Genomic DNA, 22,854 nt, shown 5'->3' with positions numbered 1-22,854 from the left:
GTGTTGCCTATAGCATTTCCCCCACTCAAAGGTTTCAGTGCTTTTTGTAAACAGATCAAAAAAAACCCCAAACCTGCCAGCACTTCAGCACTCAGGAGTAATCTACTATAACAAATATAACTATATATAACTATAACTTATATAACAAATATAACTATATATAACTATAACTAAAGTCCAGGCGATGGGAGAAGAGTCTCAAAAGACAAGAATTTCAGCTATTCTAAGCCTATTATATATAATTTTGAGAACATGAATTTCAGTATTTAGATGGATACCTTCACAATGTTGTTTAAACCGTATTAATGAAGCATTAACAAAGAGAAACATTTTCTATTATATTCTATACTATCTGCATTTTACACTAACCAGCATCAAAACAAAATATTTTCTACAGTGCACAGAAAAATGAAATCATTGCTACAAGTTATTCCCCAAGTGTCAGAATAAACATTACCCAGATGAATTCATAAAGGAAGTAGTGGGGGGGCGGAGGGGGGGAACAAAAAAAAAAAACTGTTTAAAACGTGGTTGGTGCATCCTGTAGAATTTTAAAGAAATGTCATTAATAATAATCCAGAGTTTTTACCTGAACTTCATTGGTTTTCTGTCTAATTGATTCTTCCTTTTCTCTAATGTCCTGCTCTAGTGAATACTTTTCTCTGTAGGGAAAACATTCACATGACTGATACAATTAAAATAAGACAGGATTTTACAAAAAATCAATTAAATGTTCTTTTGTAAACAATGCACAGATGAAAAAGCAATCCTACATACTTTCAAGAAGTAATTAAGAAATATTCTTTTTCATATTGAAAGACTGATTTCCCCCACTTGATGTGCTAGACTCCGAGTAAACTTTCTAGGCACTGCTCCTGCTCTCAGTGTAATCAGTGGGAGTTATCATTAACGTCAATGACAGCCAGATAAGGCGCCTGAACTGTTAACATTCAAGAGACAATATAGGACCAATGGGAGTAATAATCACCAGTAACCAAAAGGGAAGAAATACTGAAACTGTTCTGCTAATCAGGGATTCAGTGGTTCCATTTAAATGAAAAGGAGGGTTTTAGTTTGTGCAAAATTTACTTTACTTACCTCAGAGTGACATTTCAGAATGAACTACTCTGGCTATAAATAAAAAAATACAGTGAACAATTGGGTTCAGCTATATAAAAAGTGATGGGATCCTATTTTTGATTGTACCAGATATACACACACACTTTTTTTAAAAAACAAGAATCTGTGGAACCAATAAATGCAAGGTTTCCTCTTTTTTGGAGGGCGCAGAGGTTAGAAACTCTTATGCAATTTGTTAAGAGCCATCATTAGTGAGGAAAATCCTCCATTTCCCAGGTTCAGAATACTAAACTTTAACAGTCCACTATATTTACCTCTGCAGATGTGCAATCTCTTGACTAATATCATCGAGTTCTTTCACCCCTGTAAATTCTCCTGAGCCAACAGAACTTGAACTATCCTGTAAGAAATCAAAGTATTCCATTATAAAGCAAGCCAAATTAAGAACAGGAATGCATTCTGGGCAAAGACTGAGGACAGAGGATCCACCCCTCACTTTACACTTCTCTAGCACCTTCCATCAGAGAACACAAAGTATTTTGCAACAGCAAATGAGCAAGCCTCACAGTTCTCTGTGGGGTAGAAGAGTATCATTTATCCCCTTTAGCAGATGAGTTAACTGAGGCACAGAGAAGTTAAGGGACTTGCTCAAGAAGTAGGATTAAAACTCATGGGTGAAACCCTGACACCCCTGAAGTCAACAGGAGTTTTTGTGTTGATTTCAATGGCCAGGATTATAGAAGCTACAGTGTCAGGCATTCATCACCAAACACAGAGTATATTGGAAGTTAAGAGGCCAGATTCAAAAGTTTTCTCTCACTTCTTAAGCAAGGAAATGCTCATTAAATGTTCACTGAGGAAGAACCTCAAGATCTGGCCTTAAGTGGAATTAAAATCAGCATTTCTATTCCTCTGAAAAGTGACAGTATTTGAGAGAGAACTGTAAACCGAATCCTCTCAGCTTTCATTGTCTGTTTGACAATCAGGACATCTACAGTATTTAACTATATTTTTAAACAATACACTGCAAAAGGCTTCTAACTACTATGATGAGAAAAATGGGCTTTTTTTCTTTTTAAACAGAAAATATGTGGTATTTTTTAGCAGAAACTAGCAACTCAGAATGAAGGAATAGGTGACCTGAGTTCCCAACTTACATGATTTAACAGCGTAAGACCCTACTTTGGGAAGATGAGGGATCCTTTGGCATGTATGTTTAGTTGGGGTCAGGTGAGCGTAAGGAAAACCTAGATACTAAGTCTTTGGAGTTACTAGACAACAGCTCCCTGTTCTCTAACACTACTCATATTTTCTAAGTACAAACATGCATGGAGACTGCCACTTTACAGCACTGAAACTTGCATTGCTCAGGGGTTTTTTCCACACCCCTGAGCGAAGAAAGTTTCTGCACTGTAAGTGGCCATGTAGAGACAAGGCCTTAGACAAATACAGCCCACTAGTCAACATGAACAAAAAGTTAATACACTACACTCAGATAAGGTGCAGTTTTTTTCATGCTACATTTAACTACAAACATAGCAAATCAAAAATATGAACCAATGAATTAAAGAATGAGTGGGAAGTTTTAAGGTTCTTGCACCAGGGTATATTTATTGGCAGCAATTTAATGTAAATTACGGACCTAGTAATTTAATATGCCAACATTGAGCTACCTGTCAAAACAAGTGCTTGAAAAATTAATGGATCTCAGATTGCTGAAGGAGCTCCTACCACTGGGTAAACAGCCAGAAGTGGCAGGTTCAGATTGTAATGACATCACCACACTGTTAGGTGTCATAGGGCACTAGTGCTGAAGAGATGGGGAAAGAGACAGAAATAAAGAACTCAAAGTTACAACTGGACTACACAAACAAATTTGCATTCTTTGGGGTGTTGAATTACTCACACGACGCATTTCTGTTAGCGCTGAGATCTCAGTTCCTACAGGGGTCAAGTAACCTGACAGAGTCTACAGAAAAAGGATATAGGAGAAATAGAAGAGCTTCAGAGAATGACAACAAAAATGGTCACAGGCCTGGAAAGATTTCCATTTGGGGAGAGAATGAAAAGATTAAGACTATTTCATTTACAGAAAAAACTGTAAGTGGTGACATGACAAGTGCATTGTATGCATTGGACAAGGGCAATGTGAGTGTCAAGGAGGCCCACAGATGAAGGGTGAAATACATTTGAAACAGATAAAAGGAAATTCTCCCCCTACAATCCCAGAAACACACAATGCTTTGACCACCTGTAGAATTCACTGCTACAAGCTATTGAGATAAAAAGCATAGTAGGATTTAGAAAAGAATTAGACATTTATGTGAATAATGTAGAGTATTTTTAATACAGCTCATTCCACTAATATTTAAAAGGCATAAGGGTTACCCTCATGCTTCAGGGAATAAACCATTAATTGCCAGGAATTAAGAAATAATTTCTCCCATTAACAGGATTTTATACTTTCAAGGAAAGCATCTAGTACTGCTACATTCAGAGACAGGACACCAGACTAACTCAATCATTGATCTGATCTGCTTTGGCAATTCCTATGTTATTTTCATTGTCTTGCACAGGTCCATCTATTTCATATCGGTTCTAATGTCAACTTCTCAAATTCCCTTATTTTCTTTAGTGATCTTCTAATTTCTTAAAACAGGACTTAACATTTTTCTGGTTTCTTCATCCCAGCTGTTTCTATGATAGTTTTCTGTTCATCTTGTAGGACTTCCTTTGTGGCATCTGTGTAAAATTCTTAATCTCAGACTTCATTCAGAGCTATAATTCATGTTTAGACTATTAGTTCTACAAGACCTTCAAATTCAGTATTCAGTCCTCCTTTCTAAGTTTGCTGAGTTTTTCCCTTTCTGTCTCAATGCTCAGCATGGCCGCTTCCTACATTTCAGGTCAACTCATTAGGAAGTCCATTTCATTCAAACCAGTTAAAAAAGGGAAAGGGTTTCAAATAAATAAAAAAATAAATATTTAAACAAGAAAGCTTAACTATTATGGTGTAAGATGAGTATGCAGAAAGAAAAATATACCCTATTTCAGAGCTCTTCTGTTTAGCTGTACTATAATGCAAAAAAGTGAGCTGCCGTCTGTTTATTTGATGCCTCGTCATCATTTATGATTTCCTAAAGATGTGTGTCAGTCATATCTTCCTGACATCTTGTCCTCCTATAGTGTCTGCGATGCTGACCTCTCCTTATACACCAAGAAAGATCCAGAGAAGGAGGAAGAGGATCTCTTTTGGGATCCTTCTCTCATTTCCCATTTTCTGTAGGACTCCCAGAAGCAATGTTCACTGTACCTTTTTTTCCCCTAAACTAAGCAAGCTACCATCTTCACGAAGCACTATATTTTTGGCCTTGGGCAAGCTTATACTTTTTTTAATTTTCAAAGTGAGTAGTGTGTACGAAGGGGGAGGGGAATTGTGTGTGTGTGTGTGTGTGTGTGTGTGTGTGTGTGTATGTAAAGGTGTGTTGGGGGAGTGAAGGGTGTTCGGGGGGGGCTACTCCTTGGTGGCTCATCCCCAGTAGCACACACTAGTAGTTCCTGTCCCTTGGATTCACTCTGAAGCAGCCTTAGGAGCCTGACCAGGCATGTGGGGTGGGCAGGAAGTGATGTCAGACACACCTCCCCTAGGTTGGGGGTTTCAGACACCCCCTCCCCCTCCCTCACCCCCGGGCACTCGCATAAAAGGGCCCAGTCTGCAGTTCCTTCCTCTGCTGCCTTTCGGCAGCAGGAATGACTGCATTCCTGGAAACCAACTGCCAGGCAAGGTGTGTGTGTGCATGCGTGCTTTGACCACATCAGAGCACAGCTCCAGAACCTCCACTGACCTGGGCTGGCACTGCAGAGCCTGGCCAGGCCCCTCACCTGAGCTCATACGTAATGGGTGTCCTGAAGTGTACCCCAAAGACCTGAAGGGCTTCCACTCCCCTTGTAGGGAATAAATAGGACGGTATGCACCCTGTCATCAAAACAGGGGGAACGAGCAAAGTGGGTTCTTAAAGGGCCGCACCACATCCCTGCTGAAGCTGCACAGAGGAGATGTGAGCAGCATGGCTGCACAGCTTACATAGAGAACACTGCCACAAGGTTCTGTCCTTGCCTCACCCTTTATTCCCTACTTCTGAGCGACCTCATTCACTCACATGGATTTCATAGACATTCATTTCAATTACAGTACAACCCCTATTTTACAAACTTAACTGTGGATTGAGGAGTTCATAATATTGAAAAATTCATAAAATTTAACATCTGAAAATTACAGTAGGTATGGTGCACAAGTACACTATGATACGGTGCATTGCCCTCTTTTTGTCTTTCAAACCATAGCAAAGTGATTTCCAGTGCACTGAAGGCACTGGGATGTGAAGGGCTGTCAACCTGTTCTTCATTGACATTTATTTACATTATGTGGGATTTTTTTCCCCTCTCTAGGGAAAAATGGTTTGTATCACTGGTGCTGGTATGATTAGCGTTCATAAAATTGAAGTTCTACTGTACCATCTTTTCGCCAGTCACTCCCCTCCCCCCCACTTGTTTATTTTTTCCACCTATTGCCTCTCATCGTATGCTAAGATTGTAAGCTCTTTTGGGAAGGGACTCTCTTTATATTGTGTGTGTACAGTGCCTAGCAAAACTGAGCCAACGTCCCTGGCTGGCGCTTGAAGGTGCTACTGCAACACAAATAATAAATAAATCTACCTCCACTTCACACTCGCCTTCCTCCAATCCCATCTCTCAGTCTCTTTCTATCTCATGACACCTGCCAGATGTCTCACTGTTAAATTTTATGTGGCCAAAATTGAATTTGATTTCACTCCAAAGCAATTCCCCCAGTCCTCTGTTCTCTCTCACTGTTTGACAACACCTCTATCATTCCTGTGCTCAGGCTCGCAATCTGGTAGACATCTTTAATTTCTCCTCTTTCTCTGAGTCTGCAAAATCTAGGCTGTGTCCAAATCATGCCACTTCTTCCTCCACAAGGTCTACAAGATATACTCTTTCCTCTCTGTCCTGACAGAAAAACCTTTGCCCTTGTCTATTTGCTTGACTGTGTCTCTCATTTTGCTCCCACTCCCTCTCCCCTTCTTCCTATCACCACCACTTTTGTGATGAAAGATATATTTTTTAATAAAAATTTTAAACTGGAATTTTTCCAGTCACAAGGTAGGATTCCCTCTGGTAATTGTGAAACTGGCCTCATATTTTTGAAAGCTACCAAGGTAACAGACAACTCATTTAGTAAGAATTTTTACAATTTATAACCAATTCATGAAGCATTTTTTGAAATCTGGAACTCAGTTATAAACAGAAGATAGACAAACATTCTTGCAAGTTAAAGATTCAACAATTCCATGTGTTACAAAATATAAATAAAAAATTAACAGCTCTCAAAGCTAGTTACTTTCAAAGCACATATTGGTCCAGTAGAGCAATATATTTATTAATAACCAATTACTTACTTGTATGGGAGTATTCCTCTCTGCAGGAGGGATCATATCTGGGGACAACACCTGTGGAGGATCAATCCCTTTACTGACCTTCTGTTGAATGAAATACATGGCTAGTGCAAACTGATCTTTGCTTAGCTTTCCCATCTGTCTTGTGTCTGCCAAAGCCCTGTTAGAAATTGGTTATTCTTATCATAAGTCAAAATGTGTTATAAACCAAACAACTATTATTAATACAATGAAATCTGAGATACATATAATTTTATTGTTGTTTCAGCCTCATCAGAGCCCATTTCCTCAGTGGAAAAGTTCTACACGCTGAGCTATGAATGTTTTATTAGATGCACTTAGCTGAATGAAACATCATCGTTTTCTTGGAAAAAATGCCTTTGACTTTTTAGCCAGTTGAGTGATAGGACTGCTAAAATGTTCCCCATTCATGGAATAGCCTATATGAGTACTGATTGCACTTATGCCACCATTACAGAGACATGATAAGGAGGGTTATGTTTTCAAAGTTTCATAGATCTCTCTGAATGCCTTCCAAGTAGCATCACAGTATCATAGAAATGTAGGACTGGAAGGGACCTTCATAGGTCACCTAGTCCAGGCAGGACTAAGTATTATCTAGATCATCCCTGATAGGTGTTTGTTTAACCAGTTCTTCAGAACCTCCAATAACAGAGAGTCCATAACCTTCCTGGATAATTTGCTCCAGCGTTTAACTACCCTTACAGTTAGGAAGTTTTTCCTAATGTCTAGCCTAAATCTCTTTTGCTGCAATTTAAGCCCATTAATTCTTGTCCTGTCCTCAGTGGTTAAGAACAATTTATCACCCTCCTCTTATAACAACCTTTTATACGTGAAGACTGCTATGTCATAAGAACATACGAATGGCCATACTGGGTCAGACCAAAGGTCCATCCAGCCCAGTATCCTGTCTACCGACAGTGGCCAATGCCAGGTGCCCCAAAGGGAGTGAACCTAACAGGTAATGATCAAGTGATCTCTCTCCTGCCATCCATCTCCACCCTTTGACAAACAGGCTAGGGACACCATTCCTTACCCATCCTGGCTAATAGCCATTAATGTCCTTCCTCAATCTTCTCTTCTCCAGACTAAACAAACTCAATTTTATAAATCTTTTCTCGTACATCATGTTTTCTAAACCTTTAATAATTTTTGTCGCTCTCCTCAGGACTTTCTCCAATTTGTCCACATCCTTCCCAAAGTGTGGTTTTTAGAACTGGACACAATACTCCAGTTGAAGCCTTATCAATGCTAAGTAGCATGGAAGAATTACTTCTTGTGTCTTGCTTATATCACTCCTACTAATACATCTCAGAATTACTTTTGCTTTTTTTGCAGCAGTATTTCATTGTTGACTCATATTAGTTTGTGATCCATTATAACCCCACATCTTTTTCTGCAGTACTCCTTCCTAGCCAGTCATTTTCCATTTTGTGTTTGTTCAGTTGATTATTCCTTCCTAAGTGTAGTAGTTTGCATTTCTCCTTATTGAATTTCATCCTATTTAATTCAGACCATTTCTCCAGTTTGTTAAAATCATTTTTAATTCTAATCCTGTCCTCCAAAGCATTTGGAACCCCTCCCAGCTTGGTATCGTTCACAAATTTAAAAAGTGTACTCTCTTTGCCATTATTCAAATCCTTTATGAAGATATTGAATAGAACTGAATACAGAACAGATCCCTCTGGGACCCCATTCAGTATGCTTTTCCAGCTTGATTGTGAACCATTGATAACTACTCTGAGTATGGTTTTCCAGCCACTTGTGCACCCACCTTATAATAGGTTCATCCAAGCCACATTTATCTAGTTTGTTTATGAGAAGGTTATTTGAGATAGTATCAAAAGCCTTACTAAAGTCAAGATATATCATATTTGATTCCACCCATCGATAAAGCTTGTTACCCCATCAAATAAGAAGCTTTAATCTGAATATGAGAGGAAGGGAAGAAAATTGATTTGGTTGTTCTCCTTGAGAGAATTTATCCTTACTTATAAATCTATGAAATGTTGTTGAGATAGTATGGTAAAAGAAGCCCTACAGCTATGAAGAAGAATAGCAGTGGCAGTCAACAAGGGGATTGCTAGTATCACATTTCTGGATGAAAAATGCTATTTCCTAGAGTCAACTAGCTGAAAAAAAATCAAATGAAAGCAAAATCAAAACAACTGATGATGAATTCTTACCATATATGTGCTAGAAGATTCTGAGACAACCCTGAGTGTATAAAAATATCCTTCACTTCTTGGCCGCTCACATAGCCATCCATGTCCATATCAGTTTTTAAGAAAATTTCATCGTATCGCACCTTATCAGACAATGGTACCACCCAATTCACAGATGGCTGAAAAACAAAAAGGTTTTTTTTACTTTAGCCAAAACCAAACACAACCTTTATTAATACACTGAGGGCTCACCTGTGCATAATGCTGAGTACCCTCAATGCCCACAGAAATTGAGAGGTGCACAACATATTGTAGGATCAAGCCTATAAAGAGTCCACTGACATTTCCCTTCACTTCAGTAACGTATCAAGATTAATATTGTATGTGACCATCTCACAAATACTGAGAAACAGAATGTTCATAAACTGGGTACATTCTTCCTACTTATAAAAATCATAGAATCATAGAATATCAGGGTTGGAAGGGACCTCAGGAGTTCATCTAGTCCAAGCCCCTGCTCAAAGCAGGACCGATCCCCAATTAAATCACCCCAGCCAGGGCTTTGTCTAACTTACTAACTTAGAGACTTACTAACACTCCAGACAGGTGTGCTTATTGACAGTACTCTTCACTGCAACTCAGGAGATCCATACTGGAGTCCAGGGCGCACATCCATCCCTACACTGCTGCTAGGGCTGATGCAGGGACAAGCTCCCACTTTTGTGAGCCCAACCTACTGGTCATGCCAGTAAGATTCATACTAAAAGAGAATTCACCCTTTAACATTCAGCTCTCCCCACATCCTGTGACATCATTTGTTTTCAAAACATAAAATACTTTCTCTCAAAAAAGTGTTTTCCTTGGAAAGAAAAGTGATCCAGCAAAAAGTCATTTCACTGTTTTGCACAGTTCATCGCAAAGGATATAAAAATTAACGTGAGATGTGTACCTGTGTTTGCTTGATGCTGTGTTTGGGTGACAAACTTCCTGTGCTATTCAGGCTGTTTACACTGCCATGGGATGGGGTAGAACGAAGGCTATCTTTAGGTGGAGGACTTGCAGGAAGAACAGGAACTGCACCAGGAAAAACTGGCGTCTTCTTTCTTTTGGAAGGTGGTATAAGTGGGGGGGGTAATACTGAGGGAACTGGCTCCTTCTCAAGAGCTCTATATACCAAATGCATTGCCTGCAAAGGCAAAAGGTAAAAATATCTGTAATACACCAATGAAGAGAGGAACACACAACAAAAAGTTTCCAATGGTAAGCGTCCAAAATATTAGAGAGAAGGAGATAAACATGATAAGAGAAAAGATCAGAAATACAGGTCAAAGCAGAGCTGTACAGGACTTTGAACGCAGGACAAAACATTTAAACTTGATACTCTGGGCAAGGGAGAGCCAGAGGAGGGTTTCAAGGAAGAAGACCATTTTAGTGGCTGTAATTTGAATGATCTGGAGTACGGCACAGTGTGAATAATGAGCAGCCAGAAAGGAGGAGTTTGCAATGCTCAAGACTAAGTTCAAGGAAGCAATAACACCTATACATTGCTTTGTCAAACTTTTAATGAATTCAGAATTTAAAACCTACCACAGCAAATTCATCCTTGTCCAGGTGTCCATCTTTGTCAATATCACTGAGATCCCAGACCTACAGTATTTGACAAAAATTAAAGTTGAAGAACATGTTACAACCAATTTTATTAAAGTATAAGTTAATAAGTAGGTCAGAAAACATTAAATGTTTTAAGAATGTTAATGCCCTCTAGAAATTTGAGGTGCATTTTCTGAAGATCATATTAGTTATGGTAATATACATGGAAGTATATGTTTGGGGCTGACAAGAGGCACAAAGGGATACAAAGTCTCATCTGCTCTAGCACTTATACTTCAGCCTACGTCATCATAACTAATATGATTATGATGGAGAGGCTGTGTGGTACCATGGAGAGGAGACAGGATGGGGATGCAGGAGACGTGGGCTCTATTTCCCAGCTCTGGCATAGATTGCTGTGTGACTTTAAGCAAGTCTCTTTATCTTCTTGTGGCTGTTTCCTTTCCCACACTTTATCTGTCTTGTCTATTTAAACTGTAAGCTACCTGGGGCAGGACTGTTTCATTTATATAGAGCCTAGACATCACCAAAAAAGAAATAATAATGCTAAGTCTGAAGCCTTTTAACACCAAGTGCAGCATAATGTTCAAGTGCAAGATTAAACAAATCACTTTTCATTCACATCAAGGCAAAGAAGGAAGTGGTCTTTCATGGTCAGAATGAAAGCATATTTCAGGAGAGATGGGGCTCATGCTGAACTAGTTGGAACCCAAACTTGGCCCTGGCACAGAACACTTCTCTGTGGACTAGTGTATATAATTAAGAATATGGCTGAAAAGAAAAGAAAAGAAAAACTGTTTAGGGATGTTTACTGCACGTATTACATATTTGTGAGGGGAGCCCCAGAAGTTCAAAGCTATTGCTCAAAAATAGTACAGAATGTGTAACAAAAGTACAAGGCAACACTATTTAAAACCCTTGGTTTACTGATGCTTTCACAGAACAACCTGTTCCAGAGTACATGCATGATAGCTGGAGTTTATATTTACAGTTGGTTTAATAGCTCCTAGTTAGGAAAAAAAAGCTAGTAGGATATAATGCCCTAAAAGGCATTATTGCTTAGGTGACGACAGCTTTTCTAACCAAGAGGCATTCACTTTCCTTTTAAACTGACTTGCTTTTCAATTTAATAATTTTTAAATTCAAGTTCTTGGTCTTGAAAGAATACAAGACAAATTAAGCTGGTCCAGCCTAGGGCCAAGATTTTTTGTTGTTTTGCTTTTAAAAGGACTATTTATTTAAGTGTCTAAATAATGGTTTAGAGAGCGTAACTTTAGGCAGCCATTTTTTAAAAATCTTGGCCTAGATCTGAACTATTGCTTCCATTTAAAGTAATGCTGTTATGATGACTTATATTACATATTTAATTTCACTAGAAAGAGAAGTTACATTAAAAAATGGTTAGGAAAATTTGCCACACACTTACCCTTCCTAGGATATCAAGAGGTAGCTTTGAGTTCATCAGTACTGGTTTTACTTTGTCTCCTGAAAGTAAACCATTTACTGGCAAAAGGCTTTCAAAAATACCATCAAATTTTGCTTTTTCTTCCACCTAGTTGGTAAGAAATAGCCTGAATAAGTAAAAAAGTGTGCCTGTGTGAGTGTCGAAAATTAAATCTTGCAAGAAACTAAGTGACTGGTCAGTAATTTATCATTTTAACTTCCTAGTTTCCCAGCACACACCTGTAAGCTATATCCTAAACACTGTGCTGTATTTTGATGTAAAACTCATGGAACAGGCTTTAGGACCTTATTTTTCCCAGTATGAAAACAAGCTTTCTGGAAATTACAGGACTGGGTTACAATATGCATCTCTCTAGTGTTCTAGAAAGACAAAGCATTTTGATTCACATATTGGTGCCCAGATTTTAAGTTATGAAACTTTCAGAGATCATTTACACTACTAAGAAGTGTTACCTCCAAAGATTTAGCTTTCTACATTATAATATAATATACAAACTAGAAACCTTTATTTAAATGATTTGATAATTTAAATTTTCTACAAGCAGAAATTTTATTTTACATTTATAACATAAAATTAGAAAATTAAGTTATAAATATAGGATATGTAGCAAAAATTACTGTTTTCATTAGACCATACAGCAGGCACCAAAGAAATCATAATCTCAGAAGGTTGTGGGTTCAAGTTCCAAACTAATACTTGGGGATGGGATTGGTGAAGTGCTTCATTGTTCTTTAAATCAGTGGTTCTCAAAGCTGGTCCACTGCTTGTTCAGGGAAAGCCCCTGACGGGCCGCACCGGTTTGTTTACCTGCCATGTCCGCAGGTTCAGCCGATCGCAGCTCCCACTGGCCACGGTTTGCCGCTCCAGGCCAATGGGGGCTGCAGGAAGCGGTGTGGGCCAAGGGACGTGCTGGCCGCCCCTCCTGCAGCCCCCATTGGCCTGGAGCGGCGAACCGCAGCCAGTGGGAGCCGCGATCGGCCGAACCTGCGGATGTGGCCGGTAAACAAACCGGTCCGGCCCGCCAGGGGCTTTCCCTGAACAAGCGGGGGGGACTGGCTTTGAGAACCACTGCTTTAGATCAAACATTAACTCAAAGTGCCTTCTGCTCTGACTCTGGCAGATAGGCATAAGATAAAAATCTTAGGGCATAACCCTCATGTCCTGGACAATGCTTCTTACAAATATTATACCAAATGCTGACAGAGACTTGTAACAATACTTATATTCAATATAGAAATATATAAAAATCCATATTCGGTACTGTGTAATGTTCACATGTCTGCTTCAATAAAGGAAGGTATTCCAAAGTAGGAAGTATGTTCTCTTGGTAAAATTAATCTATCAAACACAGCTGCCAGAAACAGAATTTACATTTAAAGAATGGATTCAAATGTACTGTCTTGAACACTTACCCTAACGGCCCAGTGAGCCTCTGTTGAAGGAGGTGTGATCAATAAGGGACTGCTAGTGTCATGCTAAAATGAAAAAAATAAATATGTTTATGCACATGTAGCTTTCTCTTTAATATTTAAATGTTTTACATATGGCTATTGATATGAAGTATTTCACTTGTTATACTGAAATGAAAAACAAACTCTTGCATATCTTAACCAAATAACAAAAACTTTAAATGTCATATTATTATTATTATTATTATTATTTATTTGTATTATTGTAGCATCTAAAAGCCTAGTCACTAACCAGGACCTCATTGTGCTAGGCGCTGTACAAACACAGAACAAAAAGACAATCCCTGACCCAAAGAGTTTACAATTTATGTCCTGTAACTATTATGAGACTAATTTGTAAAGTAAAAAAGATTTCCCAAGTTTTCATTTTAAGTTTCAGTTCTAAACTTAAAATATCACTTACAAATTTAGGAGGTGGTATAGTCAAGTTTAGATTGCTCAAGTTAACATCATGGCCATTCTGTGCACATGCTACGAGTCGCAATGCAACATAGAAACCCTACAAATTCAAACACAACAAGTAAATGCAGGACATTCTGTTAATAAAAACAAGCAATCTAACTCACTGTTTATAAGCAGGATAATCAGTATATTGTTTTTAATGATACTATGCAGATACCATTGCTTAAATGATGAAACCACATTTGAGGAGATGTTGAATTAGTTGCTCTCACACTCCCACCCCTTCCATTCATTTCTACCTTTATATATTTCTACAGCTGGGTTTTTAAAGAAAAGAACAGGAGACTTTGCAACAACTTTATGTACAGCCTTTTTGGCTTAAGGAAAGAAACCCAATCAATTGTATACATTCTAAAAAATGCTTTCCCACAATTAAACCATTGTTGCCAAACACTTTTTCTTAAAAATGAACTAAGTTTTTGTTTAACAATCCCAAAACCCACAACCTGCAAAAGCTATTTAATATCCCAAATCATTAACAATATATGGGTAGACTTAGCCATTACATTTTAAAACGAAATTTGAAAAGCCGTTCTTCATTCATTTATTTGTCAAATCCTGAGTTCACGTTTTGTATCTTTCTTCCAAAAACTGATGCCATTACAAACACCCATAGGAGCTGCCAGCATACAGTTGCATTCCCTGTTCTGCCTTTGCAATGGAAACACACAATCCTGAACTCAAGATCTGGCAAGTAAGTGATAGAAATTGCTTTTTAAATATATTTTAATGTATGTATTTGTCATTTAAGCTTAAATGGTCTGTTGGTGATTTGTGATATAAAATAATTTTTAAAACGTTTTCTTAATACTTTGAAGTTCACCTTCAATTTTTTAAAAAATTTCTTGGACTTTAATCATATCAAAATATTGTCAAATGCCAATATTTGCTACAGTATTTGATTAGTTTATTTTCATAATTTTTGTTAACTACAAATACCTAGAGTATTTTTAATAAATTGTGACAGAGTGCTGAGAATCAGCAGCCAAACCAGCACTCTGGTCACTGTAAGTCCAATTTGTTTTTCCCAGTGAAGGGCCTGATTGACGGAAGCAGGGGCTAATTACTAGATCAGTCTAAGCTCACGGAGCTAAGGAGCTATTTATTCACTAACTGGAAGAGTAGAAAGGCACAGGAAAGAAGTGTAAGGGAGAAATGAGAGAAAGAGAAGGGTTGGAGAGGATAGGCAGGGCCAGGGTAAAGGGAGATCTCTGCGTGGATGATGTTTGTATGTCACTGTAAACAAGAGTTGCTGCATGGGACTGTAAATGGGTGGTTGTTGAGATAAACACAAATAAACTACATGTCGGTGTTTACAAACTGGAGGTATTAGAGCCATTTGAATGAGAAGACAGTAGAAAAGGACTGCGCCCTGTCACACGTGCATTTATTTTTTCAAATAAGAAATGACAGAAAAATATAATAAATAATTAATGGAAATATCTCCAGATTATCCATATTAAATCATTTTAATTAAATTAGTTTAGAATAGTAGATACATATCTGGGTATGAGAAGCACTGAAAAAGGCCTTTAGGCAGTAAAGCATGTAAGCACATGCGTAACGTCAATGGAACTTAAGTACTATCCTGAATCAGGATGCTTTCCTGAATCAGGGCCAAACTGTGTATGGTTATATGATAGATTTATGTTCATGTTCACTGCACATTTTATATACCTGTTTATCCAAGTACCCTTTACCCTCTGGGTCAGCCAAATCCCATATCTGTGGAAATAAAAATCACGATAACATGTATTTTTGTAAGTAATTTATCTTGGAAAGCTCAAATAGAAAACATTAGTACTTGAATTGTTTGTTTTATATTTCAACATTTGAACTGCAAATTTGCTTTAAAAATTTTAAACCTCAAATTGTTGTATATGTAAAAAAGAAAGAAAGTGCTCTTTATTTTAAAATCAAATCCTTCTTCACATAAAACCAGATGCAAACTCCATTGAAGTAAATGGGAGTCTGTCCATTACCTTTAATGACCTTTGGATCAGGCCCTTACGTCCTACAATCTGAATTTCTCTTGCATTAGAGATCACATCATAACCAACATACACAGAACAGTGATCTAGCATTTTCCTGCACTCCCTAGCCTGCAGTTGTAGAGAGGAGCCCCCACTCCCTTCCAATAATCCTGAACTCATGACAGATAAGTCATGGAGGAAAGTGAAGGAGAAACAGATTTTCCAATATTTTGTTTTAAAATTAGTAATTTAAAATCTTATTGTGCAATCTCTAATCAATCACTGTCATCTTTAATTCGTTCCTCATCACAGCTAGTCTCTTTCCCTCTCAATAGGTCCTTATATCACCCTTATCACCACGGTATCTAAGCGTCTTCCAGTAGTCCAATAAATTATGTGATTAACTGGTTACTTCTCTTTTACATATCTTCAGAATCTACACTTTCTTCATAGCCTCCACCATTAAAACTTTTATCCAATCCCTGGCCATCTCCCACCTTGATTACTGTAACAATCTCTTGTCTGGCCTCACAGAATCACATCTCTCCCGCCCCTGTCTGTCCACATTTTCCTCCTCCACTGCTTCCTACACAATTCCCCCTCTTTGGATCCCTGCATTGGTGGATTCCTGTCTCTTCCCTTCATTTTCAGTTTCCTTTTCCTCATCCATATATCTCAATATCTCTGTTCCCAGTTCCCCTTACTGCTACTTACATTCTTCTCAGTCATCTTGTCTGACTGCTTACTCCCTTTGTCTCCTCTTCCTACTCTAACCTTTGTGCCTTCTAAGATGCTGTCTCATGTGCACAGAACAGTCTCACTGACAAGGCGCTCGCTCTTCAAGCAATTCTTTATATGACCTTATTATTAATTATCCCCTCATCTTCCTTATACTCAACTGTTTTATCTTGTGTGTTATAAACTTTTTGGGGCTCTTAAAATATCCACAGAAGCAGAGCTTTAGTCAGTGCAACCAAGGGAGTAACAACCAATCTACAGGCACCTGGAGTTCAGAAAAATCAGAGGTGCACTGTATTGCACACTCTCTCTAGCAAACCACATCCACATTCACTCAATACCAGCTGTGATCATAATGCACAGAAAAAATACTGTATAATGTATATGTATCTCCATATAAATGCACACATACTTAACTTACTTTTCCAAGGATAATGTCTGGAAGACCTGATTTTTTAAGGAACAGTGCAGCTTCACTAGCCCCAACTCTCCCTGTGTATGTTGGATCTACCTGGAAAACAAAAATTAACTGACTTAAGTATATCAGCTACAAAAGCAAAAGTGGAGAATGGAGGTTCTCCTGTCCCTTAACCACCCAATAATAGAGCAATATTACCACACAGCAGAGGGAACACTGCAAGAAACTAGACTTACAAAGGGGGAAAACAATTAAAAAAAAAAAGTATTAAAAACATACCTGTTTGTAATAAGTCTCATACAATGGATTCCCAGTGGAAAGCTAAAAAACAAAAAGGGTTGGTGGGTGGGATAAAAAATGAGAAAAGCAAAAATGGACCATGATCAAACATATTCCACTTTCAGAAAATGTCAAAAAAGCACATCCTGATATGAAACAAATTAATTTAAATTATTATTTCAGTATCACTAATATTACATATTTAAAATACAAAAACATATATTATGATATTGTTACAAATTTAACGCCTTAAAGTTCTGAATCTAAAATTTAGGGTTCTGATTGTATTGTTAATTGGACACACAACATGCTTACAGAAAGCTCTCAACAATAAACTTTAATATTCATATTTAACCCTGATCCTGAGTTACAGAAGTCTGCCTGCATGAACCCATTTTGCAGAATTGGGATACAGAAACATAAGTTTGAGATAAACATATGCAATGTAACCAAATTAACATTACCATGAGAACTGTAACACCAGTGACTTGAGAGTTTAGATTTTTTTTTAACATTAACATTCTGTTATTCAAAAGCAGCAAACAGTGTTAAACCGTGTATAGCTTCTCCCCCCCCTCCACAGCCTTCCCAACACTTAAAGTCATTGTGATGGGGTGGATGAGGCCTTATGGGCCTGCCACACCCCAGCCCAGAAAAGGGCAGTAGAGAGGTCTACATCGGCTGTGTGGGAAGTAGCCAATCAGGGCCAAGCAGGTCAGTATAAGAAGAGCTGCAGGTCTAGCATGAGTTCAGTTCCCTGTTAGAGCTGGAGGAGAGTGGATGGTGCTCCAGCTTGGCTGCTAGGACTCCATAAAGACAAGGCCCTGAGGTAAGGATGAAGAATGTATGGCAACCATGGGAAAGTAGCCCAGAGAATTATAGCAGCAACCTAGTTTATTTAAAGGGACATTGTGAATGGCTGCTATCTATAGGGCCCCTGGGTGGGACCTGGTGTAGAGGCTGGTGTTGGTCTCTACTGCCCCCCCCCCCCCAAAAAAAAAAAAAAGTGGCCTGGACTTTGAGGCACCCCAGAAGGGGAACTGAACTGTAGTAGCCCAGCTGAAGAACTGGGCCAGAAAGGCCCTGAGAGGGTGAAGACACTGCCTCCAGGGAAGGAGCCCTAGGGTGCTGCTCTAGTCTGGAACAGGGACAAACAGAGAAACATTTAAAAGTATGAAGTCAAACACTCAAAAGTTAGGAAAAGCCAGAATTAAATTACCTCTGAAATCTTAATTCAGCTCTCCTGTGTGTTTGTAATTATGTAGGTGTTTAAAAAAAGCAAACTGAAAACAGAAATTCCATCATGTGGAATCATAGGTAGCACCCTCACTGGTCATCAGTAGGGCTGAAACTTTGCACACCACAGACCTCTCAAGCTAGAGGTTCTTGTCAACTGCTGGAAATAGCCCACCTTGATTATCACTACAAAAATTCCCCTCTCCCCCTCCTGCTGGTAATAGCTCACCTTACCTGATCACTCTCATTACAGTGTGTATGGTAACACCCATTGTTTCATGTTCTCTGTGTATGTAAATCTCCCCACTGTATTTTCCACTGAATGCATCTGATGAAGTGAGCTATAGCCCACTTCAAGCTTATGCTAAAATAAATTTGTTAGTCTAAGGTGCCACAAGTACTCCTTTTCTTTTTGTGGATCCAGACTAACACGGTTGCTAATCTGAAAAGAGTAAGTGATAGCATTAATAAGTTGACATCCTCTTCATGGATCTGTCACTAGTGGAGGATGAGACTCATTTTGCAAAGGGGTTTCCACAAAAATTTATGACCGCAGAGGAACAGTGAGACTGAATCTTTGGCTCATTCCAAATTTTGGAGGGGACTGACCCTTCTGTTCCTGTTCCCCCACGCCTAATGCATTCTGTCACATCCCCTCCACCCTGTCCCTGTACTGTCTCTCTCCCATCAGCTTCTTGTCCTAGTCTCCTCACCTAGTCCATTCCAGTCTCCACCTCTGAGGGTCTTCATGCTAGTCCATGTCTCCCCTCTGGGCTGTCCTAGTGAGTCTTCCCTCCCCAGGCTCATTGCCCAGCCAGTGTTCCAACTCGGCTCCCAGATCTCCTCCCCTTAGGTCACAATCCTAAATCTTCCCCTTGCCAGACTTTGTCCCAATCTGCTCTCTCTGCCACACCTGCCCCTCCTCCGTAGGTCTGGCTTATTCTCTCTATTCTAATCGAACTGTTTCCTCCTCAGTGCTGCCCAAGTGCCTGTTCCCCAGAGGGAACATTGAGAGAACAAGAGAGTCTCCATAGTCTCAGTTCTGGTGGTCTGTGACATAGTGACTTGCAACAACTGGCAGGAAAGTCCTGCTCAGCCCATGTAGTCCTGGGTTGGCACATGCTTGGTACAGACAGAATATTCAAAGAATCGAGAGTCCAATCTCTACTGCGCATATGCAGACTTAGATTTTTTCCCCCCCAGAGTCTTATAAGATGGCTAAACTTGGGCTTTTATTTTTCCCCATGGGAATAGCAAAAGGTTCATCCCTGACACAAAGGCAACCCCTTGCCAAAATTTCAAGCTCCTGGAGGCACACTAGCACTACAGCTTCTCAAGAAAACAGTAAGATTGTGCAGTTTTTTGTTTTATAATCATGGGCAAAATGACACTTTTCCCCCACCCCCTACATTTCCTCAGAAATGGCTGAACCATTTTTTGTTGAAAATTTCTTAAAATATGCAGGCTGAGGCAGATACTTGACATGGGAAATTCTAAGCCAAATATTTAAAAATTGGCAAAGATATAGGCAATTGAAAACAGGGTCTTATAAGGGGAAATGTCAGGTAACCTGAAGTATAGGTGGAGCTGGAAGCACCGCCTGTAATTATGCACATGGGTGTGCACACACGTCTTGTGTCTTAACAGAATCAGAAGCAAGTGCTTGATGTGCAATTAGGAAGGGAAGAATCCTGGCTTTCCAACAGTACACAGTTCCCACGCTGAGTTATGATTGGTGCACAGCTGAATATTGCTCATCCTTCACTTTGACCATTTTTGGAGGTGTCTGTGCATATTTGTGGAGAGATGGAAATGGTCTGTATCAATTTTTCTTTGGCAAGCTAATAGAAATCCATGGGGAGATGAAATAGTTGGCAGAGTGCTGGTGAGGTAAAAAATACATAATTAAATTTATCAAAGGGTATCACCACCACTTTCTGTTTTGATATAGCATTGAGATTTGATTTTTATATGCATGCTTTTAGGCCCTGATCCTGTGAACACTCATGTACATGCTTAACTTTAAACACCAGAAAGCCCTACTGATTTAAAATTAATGCAACTATTCACGTGCTTAAAATTAAGCACATGCTGTTTTGCAGAACTGGAACCTTAGACTGTATAAAACAGAAGGTACAATGTAACAAACCTTCATTTACTGGGAACATTACTGATATATTATAAGCACCTCACATTTTTGCATTCTGTATAAACAACAAAAATAATTCAGCTCATTTGTGTCAACATTTAAATGTTGACAATCACTTATGTCTAGTCTTATTCTGGATGCCTCCATGTAAGGATACTTAAATTATATTACATTCCCCACCCCCCATTCTTTTGTATTCCATTTTGGTGGGTTTTTACTTAATGACTTGTCAAAATATTTTGAAGTAAATGTAAAAATTCAAGGTGGTTCTTTCATTTCCTCTACAATTATATGTATTCCCTTAAATAAAACTAATGCATTGACAGTTCTGTATAGGCAAAATATCTTTTTCCAAAGAAACTAAACACTGTTAACTAATTAGAAAATGTATTAATGTTGAAAGAACTATATCCTGTCCATTGTAAGAAGACTTATTATTTCAGTAACATGTACAAATTCTATTAAAAAGAGAATACCAAAAGAACTTGGAACAACAATCTCCCAAACATCAAAGGAGACGTGCAACTAACCATATAAAAGCAGGATTTCTAGTATGGTAAATATCTGAGACTTGCCATATGGGGTACATTTTATGAATCCACTTTAAAACTGTTTTACCTACTTTATTAGATGAGTCTTTAGCAAGTACTATATTTACCAAGTTCTAAGAAAGAAAAGTTCCCCTCTGAAGTCTAAGATATCACAAATGGTAGCTTGATATGAAAGGCCAGAGTCTAATCAGATTTAAATTGTAAACATCCATACAGATCACAAACTTCTAGTATGGTATTTATACACTAGTGGGTTTTCTTTTAGATGCTTCTCAGCCATATTGTTTATCAGATCAGAAATGCTTTATCACAATTAGCGTGATTATAGGGAAAAAATTCTACCCTAAAGTTTAAGCAAAATCATGAAAGCAAAGTGCCTCCACAAGGACAGTCCTTTGCTTCCTTTGTATATTTTTGTTTAGAATGAATTAATAGACGGAATGCTTGCCATCTTTCACTTAAAAATTCTTAAATTATGTCTTATCCATCTGGGGTATGTGTGACTACAGCCTTGTTGCAACCACAGCCAATTTTGGAATTCTTTCTTTGCTAGCAACTTAGCAAGAATACAAATTAGCAACAGTGACAAACATATTTGGGGCCAATCAGGGCTCTGATCTGTGCCCAAAAAAGGGCTAGAAAGTAACACTCTCTCTCCCATAATAAGGCACTTGGTAAATTGTGTTGTACAACCAATTATGTTTCCACAGTGTTTTGTCACACTTTGAGGAATTATATCAACCGTTTTCTCTTTAAAAAGACCCATGTTATTTCTTCAGAGCGCTAAAATGTATCTAAAGTAATTATTCTGAGCATGCTGATTGATACCTACTGTTTGAAGACTTAAGTCCACTGGAGTTTCACTCTGCTATTCTTAAAAGCAGTGCAAAATATGGTTTCTTAACTTATTACTCATGGCCAGTACATGGAACACTTGAGTTTGTATGGCACAGTAAGTTGTGTAAACAATATCAAACAACTATTTTGCAAAAGTCTGACTTCTGAACAGATTCATCAAGGTAACTAGGTCTGTTTCTCCCACAATGATTGTTACACACAACTTGTCAGACTTCAAGAGCAAGAGTTATTTGACTTTATATCAGAAACCCAATTCAGCAAGTTGCTTGAGCTTTTAAAGCTTTAAACAAGAGAACATGGATTTCAGGGGTGAAATTTAAAAGTGAAGTAGAAACATTTTAGAAAATATTAAAAGCTATGTGAAGCCAGAGAAGATTATGTTGCAAAGACCGCATGGATCTATGTATCCAAGTAAAGTCCCACAAACTGCAAGAGAAGAGAGAACCCTGAGCATGGGACTTGGGGGGAGGGAAGACTTAATAAATATAAGTGGAAACATTTTTAGTTACTTAGATTCATAGATATTTAGGTCAGAAGGGACCATTATGATCATCTAGTCTGACCTCCTGCACAACGCAGGCCACAGAATTTCACCCACCACTCCCACAAAAAAACCTCACACCTATATCTGTGCTATTGAAGTCCTCAAATTGTAGTTTAAAGACCTCAAGGAGCAGAGAATCCTCCAGCAAGTGATCCGTGCCCCATGCTACAGAGGAAGGCGAAAAACCTCCAGGGCCTTCCAATCTGCCCTGGAGGAAAATTCCTTCCCGACCCCAAATATGGCGATCAGCTAAACCCTGAGCATATGGGCAAGATTCATCAGCCAGATACTACAGAAAATTCTTTCCCGGGTAACTTGGATCTTACCCCATCTAAAACCCATCACAGGCCATTGGGCCTAT

At 38.6% G+C, this 22,854-nt stretch overlaps 1 protein-coding gene across 19 annotated transcripts in view; it reads right to left on the bottom strand.

Annotated features, from left to right (window-relative positions):
• Positions 1–22,854, bottom strand: part of EPS15L1 (epidermal growth factor receptor pathway substrate 15 like 1) — an 82,088-nt gene that overhangs the window by 55,350 nt on the left and 3,884 nt on the right. For 8 of the 19 annotated variants that reach the window (XM_037886062.2, XM_043535725.1, XM_037886065.2 and 5 more), the window contains exons 2-14: positions 17,156–17,197; positions 16,880–16,969; positions 15,425–15,472; positions 13,689–13,784; positions 13,229–13,291; positions 11,778–11,903; positions 10,328–10,387; positions 9,690–9,926; positions 8,762–8,919; positions 6,558–6,714; positions 2,987–3,049; positions 1,395–1,480; positions 590–662 (exon numbers count right to left, since the gene is read on the bottom strand). In XM_037886062.2, the coding sequence (XP_037741990.1) occupies positions 590–662; positions 1,395–1,480; positions 2,987–3,049; positions 6,558–6,714; positions 8,762–8,919; positions 9,690–9,926; positions 10,328–10,387; positions 11,778–11,903; positions 13,229–13,291; positions 13,689–13,784; positions 15,425–15,472; positions 16,880–16,969; positions 17,156–17,197 (1,299 nt within the window). Of the gene's footprint in view, positions 1–589; positions 663–1,394; positions 1,481–2,986; positions 3,050–6,557; positions 6,715–8,761; positions 8,920–9,689; positions 9,927–10,327; positions 10,388–11,777; positions 11,923–13,228; positions 13,292–13,688; positions 13,785–15,424; positions 15,473–16,879; positions 16,970–17,155; positions 17,198–17,619; positions 17,791–22,854 lie in introns of those variants that run through there. The other 11 variants (XM_037886066.2, XM_043535726.1, XM_037886067.2 and 8 more) reach the window with 5 other exon arrangements.

The sequence above is a fragment of the Chelonia mydas genome, chromosome 25 (genome assembly GCF_015237465.2).
Source record: "Chelonia mydas isolate rCheMyd1 chromosome 25, rCheMyd1.pri.v2, whole genome shotgun sequence".
In the NCBI taxonomy this organism is placed as follows: Eukaryota; Metazoa; Chordata; order Testudines; family Cheloniidae; genus Chelonia; species Chelonia mydas.
Note: the sequence above shows the minus strand (reverse complement) of the source record. Positions and strands in the feature narration are given on the sequence as shown.